General features: G+C 35.4%; 3 protein-coding genes across 4 annotated transcripts in view; 1 reads left to right on the forward strand and 2 right to left on the reverse strand.

The window, feature by feature from the left end:
• Positions 4762-5486, reverse strand: LOC109950425. Its single transcript, XM_020569059.1, has 2 exons — positions 5089-5486; positions 4762-5005 (listed from the first exon to the last, which is right to left on the reverse strand). The coding sequence occupies exons 1-2, from the start codon at positions 5397-5399 to the stop codon at positions 4912-4914; spliced, it is 405 nt and encodes a 134-aa protein (XP_020424648.1). The 5' UTR covers positions 5400-5486; the 3' UTR covers positions 4762-4911.
• Positions 5672-6707, reverse strand: LOC109950351 (protein FAR1-RELATED SEQUENCE 5-like). The gene is made up of 2 exons (XM_020568920.1): positions 5844-6707; positions 5672-5713 (listed from the first exon to the last, which is right to left on the reverse strand). The coding sequence occupies exons 1-2, from the start codon at positions 6705-6707 to the stop codon at positions 5672-5674; spliced, it is 906 nt and encodes a 301-aa protein (XP_020424509.1).
• Positions 9445-18004, forward strand: part of LOC18770871 (TMV resistance protein N) — a 12534-nt gene continuing 3974 nt past the window's right edge. Inside the window, exons 1-3 of one of the 2 annotated variants that reach the window (XM_020567682.1) lie at positions 9445-10430; positions 12132-12210; positions 13413-14022. In XM_020567682.1, coding sequence (XP_020423271.1) covers positions 13526-14022 — 497 coding nt within the window. In that variant the 5' untranslated portion in view covers positions 9445-10430; positions 12132-12210; positions 13413-13525. The remainder of the gene's footprint in view (positions 10431-12131; positions 12211-13412; positions 14023-18004) is intronic. The other variant, XM_020567681.1, reaches the window with a different exon arrangement.

Below are 18004 nucleotides of genomic sequence, written 5' to 3' on the forward strand. Positions count from 1 at the left end.
CGGCTAGGAATGACATTTTACTGACACAGATATTTTGCTCACCGACCCCAATCTTCATATTTGGTAAACAAAAAGTCATGCATGGAGTAAATAGGTGTCTTTTCACCAGTGCTTGGGAATGACATTTTCCCACTTAGCATATCCGAAAGGATTTGGTTACACGTTTCTTAAGCAAAACAACAACAGTGAATGACGTAGAATAATTTTTTTGTGTGGAAGGAGTACAATGGATGACTTGTATATTTCCATATTATGTTTCAAAACATCCCTTCAACCTAAAAAATAAAAAAATTAACAAATAGAAGAACAGAGAAACCGATGAGCACTACAAATGGCCTATTCGCACGGAAAATAAAATTGTTTTCAACAAGTTGGACTAAATATAATTAACAAATGGACAGCGTAAAAAGTAATATCATAATAATTATAATAATTGTGGATAAATAATAATAAAATACTAATGTAGCATAACCATGAAACAGGGAATTCAGTAGGAAGATGAAGTCTCAATAACTTCGTAGAAATTTCGGATCGTTTTTCTAATTTTTGTGTATTTAGTTCTGAATTTTCCAAGAAAAAAGGTAATAACATAATAACTTAGGGTAAAATGGGAGGATGTGGCCATGTTGACTGACGTACACTTGTGCAAGTAGTCAAAAGTGACGGGCTGAGATCGCGCCAGGTGTCATCTTCTTTTTAATTTTGGATTCTTTTGTTAAAAAGTCTTTGAAACTAGGTAATAAATAGTAGGAAAATCCTAAAAATGCCCCAAAAATTACTCCGGCCTCCTTGTGACGTCATAAAACTAGGAGAACCTATAAATCATTCGTCTCGCAATGAAATAATCCAAATTGTTTTACATAACTCACTTTCCTCTTAACCCTAAGTATTGATGTTTGTTAACTTAAACTTCAATAACCTACTTCAACAAGCATCTCCCGTTAATGTTGAGAATAATTGTCTAAAATGCGTAACAATGAATCGGAGAATTCAGCAAGGGAGATGGAGTGTCAATGAGTTCGTAGCAATTTTTGAAAATAATTTTGAATTTTTGTGTATTTAGTTGTGAATTTTTCAAGAAAAAAGGTAATAAAATAATAATTTAGGGTAAAATGGGAGGATGTGGCCATGTTGACTGACGTACACTTGTGCAAGTAGTCAAAAGTGACGGGCTGAGATCGCGCCAGGTGTCCTCTTGCTATTATTTTGGCTTTTTTAGTGCAACTGGTATTGTGGAAAATAGGTAAAAAATTCTACGAAAATCCAAAAAATGCCCGAAAAATGAGAAAATCAAAATTATTTGTACATAACTCACTTTCCTCTTAACCCTAATTCACGTTAACACGTATATTTCGGATAATATTCGATATATAATTTGTAATAATACAATATTTAGTTTGACTATATACAATAATATGTTTTGTTATAATAATGTACATCCATAATAATTGCACATGCTTTGAAGCCATCATTGCAACTAGGCCTAGGGCTTTCAAGACGTCAGTTCATATTCAATAAGTTGTCCACATGCAACTGCACCTAGAGTTTTCAACACGTCAGAGGTATTCAATAAGTTGTCCACATGCAACTGCACCTCGAGGAAACTTAACACATCAGAAGTATTCAATAAGTTGTCCATATGACGCCGCATTGGGAATCAGTAATATATTTTCAATCATGTCCAATCACATAAAATAATGCCATACTTTTTGTCAATAACCTCACACAAGTGAAGCAATTTTAAAATCCTTAGTTAATATTTGTCCTAGTCTATATGAGTGATTATATAATCAGTCTGCATTTTTTTGCACAGTATATGTTAACTTTGAGAGGGATTCCACAAACATAAAATATAAAGAAAGCAAGAAATAGTAGGAGATGAACCAGTACAAAAAAAATATATAAATGGTACATAATAATTCCATAACCTTGTCACAAACGCACTCACAAAAGCTTTTCCATAAACCTTGTCCTAACATATAATAAATAAAGGCAACATTGCATATGATGCAACCATGTCCAAATTTGATACGTGATCAACAAAAAATGCATATGGCAGCAACATATGACTGAAGTAGATGGGCTCTTTGCATCTTGTGTTTTCGTAATTAAAGACATCAAAATATTAAGGTTTAAATCTTCCATAGTAGTTAGCATCAAAATAGCTTTGAAGCAGAGTGTAACGAAAATTCCAATTCCACTTATTTGCCTCTGCTCAAACACGAGAACCAAAATGGTTACTTCCGTTGCTGAGTATATTTGGTGAAGTCGGAAACGGTAATAGATGACCAATCAAACCCGGGTACGACGAGTTTTGCATAGGATCGGAAGTAGTCGAATCCAGCTTGCATCACACGCTTCTTTGACTCCACTGCATCAGATGAGTTCTTGTATTTTTTAACAGCTACACTCCGAAGTCGTTTGTGTCTACGCTTCATGCGCTGCAACTTCGCCCTATCCAGATTGGCCTGCCTTTTGTCATCTTCAATTTGGCCTTCAACAAATTCCAAACGTGCCCTTGCCCTTTGGATTTCATCACCAAGTTGAAGATGCCTCTCCTTCCAAAAAGCAACAACTCTTTCAGACTCAAAACTTCCAACAAAATGGTCATTCTGTCTAGGAATGTGACATTGCTTGTCTGGTGACTCACTTGCGTGTCGAAGGCGGTCTTTGTTTGGAGGGGTGTTTATTATGCTCACATCAAACTTGGTTAGTAAATCCATTCTTTGGGGGGAATGAGTTTGTTTGCTTGAGAGAGTATCAGTAGATGGAGACAGATTTGGTGGAGGAGTGAGTTTTGTGTGGAAGGGGAATTTATATGAAAGGGGTGATAGTAATACCAAGAAAAGGGTTCCCGCCAAAAAATATTTGGTTGACAATGTAGAAATTAATTTTTGGTCTGATACAATCTAAGTTTAATCCTAACTAGTTTGGTTGAGTTAACTAAGTAGATGTCACTTCCATTGAGTTTCTTTCAACCACTATCAGTGGTGTAAGGAGAGTGTGAGGTTGACATGCTTGAAAAGCAAAAGCTGACACCTATTTTAAAAAAACTCCCGTCAAAAAGTACATATGTTGACTACACACAAGCTTTGGTATGTTGGTCTATAAACCTATGTTCCCTTTCTCAAACGAAATTGCATATGCAATCCTCATCCTCCCAAAACTAAGAGGATTATTGAAGCATGTCAACCTCTTCAGGCGCCAACAACACAATCGAAGATGACAAATTGGAGTCGCAGGTTCTATTTCCACATTGTACTCGCCGACCCCTTCCTTTTTCAACATCATTTGGGAGTGAGGGGGACTCCGATGATCCATTAGAGGCAATACATGCAGTCAGTGGCAAGCTGGATTATAATTCCAGACTGATCAATTCATGGCACGAGAAATGTGTTGAAGACGAGGCAATTTTGGCTGATCTTAACATTAGAGTGAACAAAGCGTTCTCCCAAAAGAACAAGTACTTGAAGCTGAGTCATAAAAGGAAGCTGAAAGCTGAGGAGTTGGATACAGTAATGAATGATGAAATGAAAGGTTGTTTGATGAACCATATGCGATGCAAAGAGCACCATAGTGAACTGGAGTTGGCATTCAACGAAGGATTCGACAAATTCTGAGCATTTGCGGCAACTACTCATACAAGTTATGATTGGAACTATGTGTCCCCTGATGCTGTGAGAGAGATACTAGACGATGGGGGTGACATGAATGAGCATAAGCACGTCAAAGCTGCTCGGAAGAAGCCAACCGATACGACTAAGTGATTGCGGCTACCGCTGTTCAGTTGGTTGAGGGTGACCGTGGTATTGCACATATACTCCCTTAATGTCATTATCTAATTTAAAATAACACAAATATCAGTTTCATTTGCTTCATATATAATTATTGGGACTATGTATTGCAAGTCATCATGTGTTATAATGTCTAACATTATATTTTGCAAATATGGAAATATTATTCAATAAGCAGTCAATATTACAGCAAGCCGGGAATCAGTAAATGCTCCTTATCATGTCCATTTACATTAAAGAGCTGGCATACTAATGTGTTCAAAAAAAACTGACACGTGAGTCATAAGTAACATAACATGTGCTATACATTGTTTAGTGAATGGTTTTTGGTTTATTTATATATAATAAAATTCCAAGTATTGCTGAAGATTTATTTCGTCTATATCACTAGGGATATGAGTGACCAGTACGACCGCGTGATTGTGGCTACCGTTGTTCAGTTGGTTGGGGAGATCGTGGTATTGCTAAGAGGGAGCACATAATATGTTTTGCAATCAAATGTTCTTTTGTGTGTGGAATTATGAGTATTTATGTAAGTTAGTGTACCCTTTAATATTTTTCACCTAAGTATCGAAATGTAATTAGCTGCAATGTTATGTTTCTTTTTTACACGCTGCTTTCTATTTGCTCTGTTCCAACAAAGTGCTTCAAGTATCCTTCAGTTACAAAAGTGTACAAAATCGTGCCCCTAATAACCAGTCGGAAAAAGTGGCTACTGCTGGAAATGATTACTGGTAATGGAAACAACAGCTGGCTGCTGGAAATGCTGCATTAACCTGAGGATTTGAAAAATCAATCTCTGTTAAAACATAATTCATCCTAAACTGCCCATTTTACATGGTAAAAGTCATTGCTTCTTCACATAACTACAAATTTCATACTTGATCAAATGTCTATGAAAATTTATAAATAGGGAGAAGACGTAAAATTAACATGTCTCCAAATGTCACGGAAGAATGAAACCAAGCAAATTTTCATTTCAATTACCAGTGGACATAGTAAGAGCTCATCGGTGGACATGAACAAAAACACAATAATATTCAAAAACTGAATCTATAAAACTTCACCTGATCATTAATCTTCATAACAACCACATTTCGTCTAATACAAATATAAATCATTCAGTTGGTCCGTGCATCCTGTCAAAATCGTCGAATAATGGGTCACTACGATGTATTGGAGTTGATTCGTCATTGTTCGACGGTGATGTCCTGCATAAACATCAAACACAAGCACATAAAAATTTTACCTATTCAAATTTTAGATGTTATTACAAATAGTGTTAGCATCTTACGGTGTGTTCAAGGCTGGGCATTGTCTTCTATCATGACCAATGCGTCCACACTCCCGACAGTGTCTAATCCCTCGCTTCATTGCCTTTTCCTTTGCTCCCGTTACTCCTTTCGACCTTCCTTTGCACCTCACTCTCTTAGGGTCTTTCATATATTGTGTTTGAGAGCTGGACCCTCCAACTTCGTTATTACTTGGTCCATCCTTCAGCAACTTCAACTTCACCTGCAAACTTTTTAGAGTCTCTGACAGTAGCTCACATCCTTCTTCACTCATTAATGCATCCTCAACCACATCTGAAGCAAGTCGAGACATTGTACTCCGCTTTATTAGAAGGCCAGGATCTGCACAGTCTTTAATTTCGTTGCCATTTGCATCTGACACCAATCCAGATTTCGCAGTTTTCTTCCACGTCTTCAAAATATATTTATCGGGTATATATTCAATCTGGTCCCTTCTGAACAATGCTAGGATGTGCTTGCAAATAATTCCAACAAATTCAAATCTTTTGCAGCTACACGATGCGTGGTCAGAATCTTTGACATATACGACTTCTGCCACTCTTGTTTCCCAATTTTTCCTTTCGCTCACGTTAAAGACAACTTTACAAGCATCCTCTGTTTTGAGCTCTAGGAAACATGATGTACTTTGTATTAGTTCTTGCTCAAACTTTTGAAACATTGTCCTTGTGTACAAGGTAGCCATTTGTTTGTTCATTGGCATCGGTAGAAGACATTGAGCCACTTCAAATGCATCTACGTGATCAGCAACTAACTCTTTTTCACGTTGATGAGAAAGTGCCCTCTCAAATCGTATTATGAAATCCATCAACGAATTTCTCCTTGATATGTATTGCTTGAAAAAACCATGAGAACCTTCCGCTCTTTGGCTGCTTGACATTCCAGCAGCAAAAAATTGTCGTGCGTAGGCTGGAACCCAAGATTCCCTTGAATCAAACATTGAACTTAGCCATGGATGGTCAGTCAAACCAGCCTTTGTAACCACAATATTCCATTTTGCATCAAACTCATCCTTATTGTCAGTATCCCATATGGCTTTCTGAAATTCACGCCAATACTCCTTATAAGCGTCACGTGGTAACTTAACAGAGAACTTTGATGTGATGTGCCATATGCAAAGTCGATGAAATGTAGTCGGGAAGGCTATTGAAATCGCTATGGCCATTGCCGCATCTTGATCTGTAATGATCGTTTTAGGTTCCCCACCTGGCATGGCTTTCTTAAACTCCTCAAACATCCAAACAAACGACTCAGTCGTTTCCTTGCTCAAAAATGCGCATGCTAAGACAATTGTCTGACCATGGTTATTAACTCCCAACATTGGTGCAAATGTCAAGTCGTATCGATTCGTGTTGAATGTGGTATCGAATACAACAACATCTCCATAAAACCCATACGCCCGTCTAGAAGTTGCATGTGCCCAAAAACATCGACTAAACCTGTCATGCCCATCTCCCTCAATCTTGAAATAAAAAGCCTCATTTTTTTTCTGTTCAGCCATAAAATACTCGGTCACTAGTTCAACATCGTGGTTCCTCAGCTTCCCATTCACACTACATTCAAGATTGTAGATATCTTTTTTGATAAAACCGATTTTATCCATTCCTCCGGATTGCACCTCGAAAATACATACCTTCTGATGAATGGGAATATTAACTGAACCCAACTGTTTTGTGAGTACTTTTGTAGAATCTGAAATATGACGGTGTGATCTCAATAAATGCATTCTTTCTGAGGGTGTCATCTTATGATTGTGTCCCTCTGCAAAAAGAGATATGGTATACTTCTTGCTCCCATTTGTCTTCACAACCACAATCTTAGCTTTGCAATTGCATCTACTTATTCCCCATTGTCTTTTTCTCTCCCGAGTTTCATCCTTCCTGTATGCACCTTGTTTGCAACATACAAATTCTTTCCTCAATATCTCTTTCTTATTTTTCCCCCAAAAGCTAGAATGAAGTCGAATACCAAAGCCAGCAAAGAATGCATATCTATTATAGAAATTGTAAACGAGGTCAAGCGAGTCAAACTTCATCCCAACTGCTGGTGTTTCCTCATTTCTTACTTCAGGAATATAAACCCTCCCATTAGTTGTTGCACATTCATCACTCTCTCAGCCCCCAGACATTTTATCTACGTATATTATTGATCCACTTCTATATTACTGCATAGCAATTATTCATTCATTAATCAGTCATTACTGCATCACAACATATCAATGCATTCCACTTACACAAAACATTGCCCAAATTGACACAAAATACGCATAGCCTAACTTCCGATTACACAAAACGCAAGCAAAATTTCATAAAAGTTACGTCATCTCTTGTGAAATAATCTGGTAAAAATAACATTAGAACCAACATGTTCAACTAAGAACACAAATGTAATTCAAACCACCAATTACAGAACTTCACCCAATATCCTCTCCAACTGCTTACTCCTAATGTCATTAAGTCTAAGTTTAGGTTCTTTTACCTACATTTCATAATTTTCCACCCCGACCAACAACAATGAACTAAGTATATTGAATATTCATAAGGAAATGACACATTATTGATTCCAAAAATGACGCATTATTGATGCCACAAATGACGAATTTCCCACCCTCACAAAAAATAAACCTAACCCAATAAAATCAATCCAGCAAGTGAACTTACCTCTCAAAATCAATCGGGAGCTCTGCAGTCAGTCAGCTTGAAAGAATGTGGTGGACATTAGAGAAAACTCTTTGGTATTTGAGACTCCATCTCTACCAAAATCGAGGAACAACTGCTGCTGCGGCTTCTAGCTACAAAAAGAGATATGCTACTTTGCTTTCATCTGGAATCTTGTCAGCTGAATGAAAAAGAGAAGGGGTTTTCACTTGAGCTATAGAATCAAAACAGGGCAACAGCTAGGTAAGAGCCATTCTTCGTAATACCCAGGATACCATAGATCGCAGGCCTCCCAACGAGCTAATGACAATCGAGTGACTATAAGGTTTGGGAGATTTGGATCCTTCTAATTGTGGGTTTGCTTTACATTCAAAAAGAGAGGATTGTGTTCTTCAGTTTTTCACAGAGAGGGAAAGAGGGGAACAACTGAAGTTGGGTTTCTAACGGGTTAGATTTCAACCCGATTCTACATGCACCCTCTTTTAAAAACTCACCGTTGGATGAAATCCAACGGCTCTTACATACCCCTCAAAAACACCCCTTATAACTTCCCACTCACTATAGAAGCCCTCCTCAATATATATACATAATTCTTGTTAACCCAAGAGTTGCCCATGCTGGACCATCCATGGAAAGGAAAGGGTCCTCTGCCACTGTATGACATGAAACGGAGGTACACATGTCCCATTCCCACGTATATCCAGGGAGTAAATTCGTTTGGTTCACCCATCTTTATCAACGCGTAAATTTTTCACTGGTACATAGCTACAACACATGCCGTGAAGATTTTATTTTGATTGACTAGTACAGTTTTGGAAAACATAATATTCTGATGCGAACATCTCTTAAACGACCTGATGATTTTGCTATGTGTGTTTGTCTTTGTGTATGGTCCCTGAAGTTAGGGGTAGAAACTCTGTATTGATAAGCGTACGTGAATCTTCGACCTAAAAAATAACACAAACAATTAGGATCACAGGGTCAAGAAAAACCTAAAACTTACTCAAAGAAATTAGGAGCCTCTCATATGGGGATAGGATTCAACCCAGTTTTCTCAGTAGGCCTTTTAACCGATCGACTCCTATAGGCTCCATCCACCCAGTACGAGGTCACCCCAAGGAGGCCTTCGGCATCAGAGTTTTACTAAAAAATAATGAGCCAACATTTTTTTTAGTAAAAAATAATAAGGTGCTTTTTTTTTTTTTTTTTGTAGTAAAAAATAATAGGGTGGCTTTTTTTAATTCAAAAATAATAACGCGGTTTGATATGAGATATTTTTTTTTGCATGGTTAAACGACAAACCTAAACCCTAAACCCTATTTAATGATATACCTATTTCTAGCACTTATTGAATTTAATATTAATTATTAAATTACTTTGATGTCCTATTAGTGTTTTGAGTATTTTTATGAGATTTTGGGGTTGTGCTTGTTTTAAGAAATTGATGGTAGTTTTGTAATTTATAAGAAGTTAAAAGTTTTTTTTGTTATGTTGTAAATGGACTTTGGATGTGTTTATAAAGTCCATTTTATATGGAGTATTTTTATAATTTGGGCCCCCATATTGGGTATAATAATAAATCTTAAAGTGCTTTTTTTTAATAGTAAAAAAATAATAACGTGTCTTTTTTTTTTTAAATTCAAAAATAATAACGCGGTTTTGACATGGGATATATTTTTTTGCATGGCTAAACGACAAACCTACCAGTCCCATTTTCAACGCTTTCCCATTAAGAAAAAGACTAAGAAATTAGGACCACAAAAAAAGCCTATAAATACAAACCTCAAACAGATGAGGAGATTCAGTTTCCTCAGCAGCAACCCTTTTGACCGATGGACAGGTGACTGGTCACAGCAACACTCAAGTCAGTAGTGGTGGCTAGCTTTGCTTGTATTGAGCCTGATTTTATTTTTCATTGGTACACAGCTACAACACATGCCGTGAAGATTTTATTTTGATTGACTTGTATAGTTTTGGAAACCATCATATTCTGATGCGAACATTTCTTAAGGGACCTGATGATTCTGCTCTGTGTGTTTGTCTTTGTGTATGGTCCCTGAAGTTAGGGGTAGAAACTCTGTATTGATAAGCGTACATGAATCTTAGACCCAAAAAAAAACACAAACAATTAGGATCACAGGGTAAAGAAAAACCTAAAACTAGCTCAAAGAAATTAGGAGCCTCTTATATGGGGATAGGATTCAACCCAGTTTTCTCAGCATGCCTTTCAACCGGTTGACTCCCATCATCTCCATCCACCCAGTACGAGGTCACCCTAAGGAGGCCTTCCGCTTCAGAGTTTTAGTAAAAAATAATAAGGTGGCTTTTTTTTTAATTCAAAAATAATAACGCGGTTTTGATATGATTTTTTTTTTTTTTTGGTATGGTTAAACGACAAACCTACCAGACCCATTTTCAACGCTTTCCCATTAAGAAAAAGACTAAGAAATTAGGACCACAGAAAAAGCCTATAAATACAAACCTCAAACAGATGAGGAGACTCAGTTTCCTCAGCAGCAACCCTTTCGACCGATGGACTGGTGACTGGTCACAGCAGCACTCAAGTCAGTAGTGGCTAGCTTTGCTTGTATTGAGCCTGATTAAGTGACTAGACTCAAACCCAGATGATTAAAGTACCTCATCAACTCTCTAATCTCGGCTACAATCGGGTAAATCTCCTATCTTCTTTTTTAAACATCATCTAGAACTTTTTTCTGTTGTTCAAATACAAAAAGCAGAAAACGTACTTTAATTGTTTGCTGCAGCTGCTATCGGTTATCCGAGCAATATTTCATCTCTCTCCTGCTATACCTAGCTTGCTAGCTAGAGTTTTGTTTTTAAAAACATTCTTAATCATAGTACGTATTTCGATTCACGTGATGACATCGATCTAATATTAAGCAAAAAATAAGTCCATCGATCAGGTAGTATTTCAAAACCAAAGATCGACTTGACAATTAGACTGACGGATGAGCTTTAGCTTTTGCGGTAATAAATGGCTCCTATAACTATAAGGGTCCTAAGGCAGCGAAAATTCTTGTCGTGAAAGTTTTGACCCACACGAAAGGCGTAACGATCTGATCAGATATATCATGCAATTCTTCATAAAAAATTGTTGAACTTGGTGGTTTTTTCTTAAATGTTTTATTGTTTACAAATTTTAAATTATTTAATAAATAATTTTTTTCTTTAATCCATGTGACATGATATTATTGAATATGTGAGCCCTATATGTATGCAACATCAGCCGTTTAACACACTTTTTGATGGGGCAGATGCATTAAGGGACAAACGGAGTGAACATCTAAAATCCTCTACGGAACCTCTAATCTTGAGCCCTTGGAACCTCTAATCTTTCTCACATCCGGTCATCCGGATTTTTGTTCAAGTCCGAACCTCTAATTTCAACCTTTAGATGCTTGATACAACACCTGATTTAAAACAACACCTGTACTTTTTGTCCACGTCACTAAAACAATAAGACTCGTGATTCTCTCTTTCCTCTTCTAATATTCCTTGGTTGTATACTGTGTATCACCGTTGCCGGACCACCGCTATCTCTCGTGTTGGGCTAATAAACCCAGATTGGGCAAGGGCATGTGGTTTTTGCTTTGAATCTATTTGGTGACTGTTGGTGAGAAACACAAGTCAATAATTTGTGTGAGGTGCTTTTTTTTACTTGGAATTTCGAACACCCAAGTTTGCATCTTTGTTCATTGTTGAAATTCATTCAAAGCTCAGCCAAACAAGTTTGGTTCTCAATTTAAAGACAAAAAATAAAAATAAAAAAATAATTGGGTGAGTTAGTACCCCTAGGGAGGATAGTTAATTCAAAGTTTAGTCAATTCTTATTGGGTGGGTTGTATTTTTACGCACCCCCTAGGAAGGATAGTTTATCCTCTCCATTTCTTTTTTATTTCCCCAATTCTTATTGGGTTTATAATCTCCTTCTCTAGAATTTTCTCCACATCTCATTTCCCCTTCTTAAGATTTATGAGACCTTAAATTTAGTTTTGACTAAAAGGCGCTTTCAACTGAATTTTCATTTCGCCTACTCAATCTTTTCTCATATGCTTCAAGAGAGCCCATTATTTATGTCATTAACAGACTAGTTATATCTTTTATCTGTTCAATGACAATAGCTAAAGGATCATACTTGTTAGGAAGACGGATAAGTATTTTTTCAACAATTCTTGAATCATTAATATTTTGCTCCATAGGCTCTCAATTGATTGACTATTTCTTTTAGTTTAGCATAATAGTCTTGTGTGGTCTCAGAACCCTTCATTTTAATGTTTTCAAAATCTCTTCTTAAAGTTTGTAGTTTAACTGCATGTGCCTTGACATTGCCTTGAAATTCCTCCTTCAAGGTATTCCATGCTTTCTTTGCAGTTGTGGCTCCCATGATCCTTGGAAAGATCGTATCATGCAAGGCTTGTTGAAATGAAAGTAAGGCCTTTGCATCTTTTTGTTGATCCTTCTTTAGTTGCCTCAACTGTTGCACGGTTGAATTTTCTTGAGACATAAAATAGGTCTTCATTTTAATATTCCAGAAGTCATAGTTTTCTCTGGTGAAAATAGGAAGAGGGAGAGAGTTATAGCTAGAATTATGGAGGACTAGAATGAACCGACGCCCAAGGTTGATCGGAACAAGCTCTGATACCATTGTAAGTTTATAGGAGAAGAGAGGTTTAGGAAATGGTTGGTTTAATGATTAGGACAATAGTTTGACTTGGAATAGAAAACTTTTGAAAGAGTATAGTTTTACTTGAATGGAGGAGGAAATGTACAAAGCTTTAGATATAGGACTTAGTGGGATATAGGACAGCTGGTAGTTTTCAGCTTACATATTTGTCAAGGCAACAAGCCTATATACAGTGGTGGTTCTGAAATTTTAGGAGTCTTGTGCCAAAACAACAAGAGAGCCTCATAAAATAAAGTTTTGAACGAAAAATTATAAAAAAAAGGTCAAACTCTATAATCAAAATTTTGTGATCATTAAATTACTAATTATTATTAAATAGGAATAGAAAAACTAACATTATTATTATTAATATATGAAAAGCTAAAACAATCGAATGCATCTCATATCAATAAAATGTGGGGCCCACTTTTTCTTTTGTAAGCCTGTCTCAAAAGTAAAAAGTCAATATTAATTTTACTAAACTAATAATTTTATTATTAGGCTATAGGCTACACCAGTATCTTAAATGTAAATTAATATTAATTGTGAGGCCCTCATCAAAGTGAGACCCTGATCTGTTGCTCACCTTGCTCCTGCTCAACGCCGCCTCTGCCTGTATATAGGAGAGTTCCAAACAACATACGTTAGTTGGTTAGTTTATTATTATATGAGTAATACTAGGCTTATCACATTTTTTATACCACATTGTGTACTACCTCTTTAATAGAGGTGGAGCCCATCAATGTAATGGGACTCACCTCTATTAGAGAGGTGGTACACAATGTGATATGAAAATGTGATAAATCTAGCATTTTTTTTATTATATTACAGCATTTTGATTATTTTATACTAAAGCATACTTCGATATTCAAGACATAAGTTGGTTTGCTCATTCTCCATTATTCTAGATTTTTTTTTATATTATTCAAGTGTGCATTAATTTTAACATTTCTAATATTTTATGCAGTTGAAAAAAGGATTTGTTGAATGATCAAAACTTTTGAGATTACTCGTACTGGATTTGGTCACAATCTTCAGTAAAATTGCCATAGCTAAGTAATTAAGTTCGTTCCAGTGGTGATGTACACACGAAGAACATCTTCATCTTCTCCATCTACAACACCTCAATGGAAATATGATGTCTTTCTCAGTTTTAGAGGTGATGACACTCGGAAGGGCTTTACAGACCACTTATATGAAACATTGAGAGCTCAAGGAATCATAACTTTCAGGGATGAGCCTAAAATTTCGAAGGGAAAATCTATTTCTGGAGAACTGATTGCTGCGATTGAAGGATCAAAGTTTGCACTTATTGTCCTCTCACAAAATTATGCATCCTCAACATGGTGCTTGGATGAACTTCTACACATTCTTAAATTTATGGAAGCAAGAGAAGCAGTGCTACCAATTTTCTATTATGTTGATCCATCTCATGTACGAAAACAAACAGGGTGTTTTGAGAAAGCCTTTACACAACTAGAAGAAAGATTTAGTTCGGATGACAAAACGAAGGTGCAAGAGTGGAGAGATGCATTGGCGAAAGTGGCAGATTTCTCTGGGTGGAAGGCTAAGGACTGGTATACATTCACTTTTATTATTTTTCCAAGGAATTTCTTAAAAAGTTTAAAAAGAGTAGCCGTGTTGTTATATGTTGTTATATCTATATCTATATCTATATATATAAAGCAAAAGGCAAAGAATGGTGAAACATTCAAAATACCAGAAAATGTCATTAGTTAATGCAAACCTTAAGAATTGAAATTATTAATTAAATAAGGATAATATGGTAAATTCACACTTTTTCATATATAAAAAATTATAATTAAAAGAAAAATCAGATAATGGATCCTATTTTCATGGAATAGAAATACCCATTATCTTTTTTAATTCTAAAATAAAATAAATTAAAAATTAAAAACATACGCAATGGGGCTTAGTATATATAAAGGCAGAAGCATAGAATAATGGTAAAACATTCAAAATTCCAAAATATCTATTTACCATTCTAAGGGTAAAATGGTAAAATATTTATCATTTAAATAAAGAAATTAAAACAAAATTCAAAATTCAAACCCACTTACGATGTAGTAGTTAACTCCGCCTCTGCCTTTTTCTTTTCCATTTGTTTTAGTAATTAGAACTAAAAATATAAAACACAGGAAGATTACAAATGCATATTAATTATGAAAAATGTCTTAGACAACAAAAAATACATATTAGTTACTCCACCTTTCTCGAAGACTTGACATTGTGTCCATGAGTATAACAATAATTAACTGTTTTTTTTAATGAAATTATTATTATAAAAAAGAAACAAAACGTTAGTAATTATTTTTCACAATTAAAAGACCAAAAGTAATAAAAGATATTAACATATGTGTCAATTTTAATTGACATGGCACAAAACCATTAGCTGCCACATAATGTGGTCAACTAAATATGGTCAATATATTTAGAGTGTCCAAATAAGATGCCAATGAGATGTTAGTTGGATTATCCAAAGCCTTTGGTGTTCTCCCAAATGGTTATGGATTCAAGCCACCATTGTACACATATGTGTGTGAGTTCACCCCTTTCCCCTTCCTAACTTTGGCATAAAAAGAAAAAAATTCCAAATAGCATTAAGCCGGTACCCTCGTGTGTGAGTTTCCCCTCCCTCCCTTCATAACTTTGGCGAAAAAAAAAAAGTGTTTTTTTTTTTTTTTTTTTTTGAGAAATTCTATGATTGCATTCATAATTTAGCCAAAAAAGCCACTAGCCACAAAGGCCCAATACAAACTAGCCACAAAAGGGCCATTACATTAAGGGAGCGGTTTAATATCAAAATTAAGAAAATCAGGTATGTCTCCACCAACAATCAGGCAAGATCGAAGAAACTCTAACATATGCATCCCAACTAAGATTGTAAACTTAGAATAATAAAAAAGAGATAAAGCTTGAAAAAACCAAGCCATAACAATACAAATAAAACTCTCACCAAGGAGAGATGAAAAGCTCTCACAAAGGAGAGATGAAAAACTCTCACAAAAGGAGAGGTGAAAACTACACAGAGAACCCAAAGAGTCTCTGCAACTTATTCTAAACATAAAGAAATTGCAAAAAAGATGGTAATGGAGATCTGACATTGAAATGCAGGTGAAGATCTGACGCTGAGCCACAGCCGCCACTAATGGTTGGATGAAAATCATAACAAAACTAAGACAAATAGGGAAAACCCTTTGTCTTTGAAAATGGGAGAAGAGGTGAAAGGATGAAGAGAGGAAGAGAAGAGAGGAGAGGGGGAAAGAACAATGGCTTCTTCCCCCCTCAAGGTGGAAAATGCTCTAAGAGTGTTTTTTGGGAGAAAGAGGTCTAAATAGCATTACTATAAATTTTATCGCAAAAATTTAAATTCGAGGACAATTGTTTAATGTTCTTCAGATACACACAGAGTTTAATTAGACAAATGGTTGAGATATCAATTAAATTAAGTGGAAGATCAAGATTAAATTAAGTTTAGGGTTTGTAGCCAAGGGATGAAATTAGTGAAGGGTTAGGATTTGGGATGTTTTTTTTTATGCCAGATTCATTAGCTACAAAGGGTTGTGTGATACCCATTTAATTTTCAGATTTATTGAAAACTGAAAATATGTTTGGAAACAGATTTCATTTTCGGTTTCAAAAAAGTGAAATCTAGTTTTCAGAATTATGTACCCTTATTATTTTTTTTCTTAAACTCGAAAGTGTTTTTAATTTAGTAAATTTAGGTTTTACCCATAAAAAAACTTTCACTTTTGGAAAAAGCCAAAGCTTTTTCAAAAAAGACAGAATAACCTCTCAACTTTCAAACTAAAGACATGCAAATGTAAAGGATTTCTTAGGAAATCAAAAAATAAATAAGGGCAATTTTGTCCATTTTTGCTTCTTTTAAAAATTTTCTCTCTCCTTTGGGCTTTTTCAAAGTCTCCCTTTTAATTTTAATTTTAATTTTTTTAATCCTCATTTTTCATCCACCAATTTTACATCACCACACATGCATTGCAATTACTAATACTTGATATTTGGGACCTCCTGAATTGGATCCGACCCATCGACTCATTCATTCGGCTCCAAACATCTAAGCCTGAGGACATCCAATAAAAAATTAATAAAAAAAAATCCTAACTTCAAAATTTTCAGCGAAAAATACTATGAAGTCTTTGTAACTTGCACTTTAATTCTATGATATCTAATTCACCATTTGAACAATTTTATTTTTTCAATTTATAAGTTTCACATAAAACTGAAGTTATTAACCAAACAACTTTTTAAACAAGATTTTTTAAAAAGGGAAATTCACTATAATACCCAATATAGGAGCTCAAATTATTAAAAAACCTATATGAAATGGACTTTAGAAACACACTTAAAGTCCATTTACAACATAACAAAAAGGCTTTTAACTTCTTTTAAATTGCAAAGCTGTTATTGATTTCTTAAAACAAACTCAACCCTAAAATCTCATAAAAAAGCCCAAAACATTCAAAAGGGCATCAAAGTAATTTATTAATCAAAATCAAATTCAATAGGGCCATCTGTCATTTTTTGAGTTTTTTTAATAGTTTATTTATAGAAATTAAATGTTGTAGGATTTATTTATATTATTAGTGCTATGAATGAGTATAAGACTAAATATCTCTTTTTTAAAACTAAAATTGATCACATGCAAATCAGTATGACTAGTTTGGTGATTTTCCTTTGCGCTCTTATTTTGGATAATGTTAGGCCTACTTGGCTGTTGCATAATTGGATTTGGGCACATGCAATGAATAATATACCTGTTGCTTTATCGACCTTAAGCCAAGATTATTTTTATATAGAGCTTTTATTACAAATGGTAATTGAGGTTTGTGGACTTTTGATTTTTTATGTGTTCATTTTTTATATTATTGGTCCTTATGTCATATATCAATTTGGTCCATGTCGTTAGGTTCCGTTAAAATTACTATTAAATTGATGACGTGGCATGTATATATTGCCCGCATATCCAATGAGATAATGCCACGTAGATCTAAATACACAAATTTTTTTTTAAAAAAATAGTTTTACATTTAAAATCTAAAAAAAATATTTAAAATTGGTTTTTAAAAAAAAAAAAATAAAGTTGTAGCTCTCTCTCTCTCTCTCTCTCCTCTCCCTCTCTCCTCGCTGTGCTCTCCGTGTAACTCCGTTTTTTTCTTGCCCACAACCCAATCGCCCCCATCTCCACCTGCAACCTACGCCCAACCCCACCTTTTCTCTCTTTTTTTCCTCTGTGGACTGCTTCTAGCAGTGTCAAAATTTTCAAGAAAATTTTTTTCGATGGGTTTTAATTTTTGTATTTAAATCTCATTTGGGTTGCGATTGTTTCAACGGTTTTAGGCAGAGAGAGAGAGAGACACAGAGGAGGAGGGGAATGGGAGTGTTTTGTTGGATTACAAACTACTTCAGAGAGGATGAGGGGGTATGTCGGATTTTAATTTATTGAGATGGATTTTGGTGGAGAGAGAGCGACAGCGGGGAGGGAGAAGAGAGAAGAGAGCCCGCCAGGGGGGGGGGGGG

Source organism: Prunus persica, chromosome G7, assembly GCF_000346465.2.
Source record: "Prunus persica cultivar Lovell chromosome G7, Prunus_persica_NCBIv2, whole genome shotgun sequence".
Classification (NCBI taxonomy): domain Eukaryota; kingdom Viridiplantae; phylum Streptophyta; class Magnoliopsida; order Rosales; family Rosaceae; genus Prunus; species Prunus persica.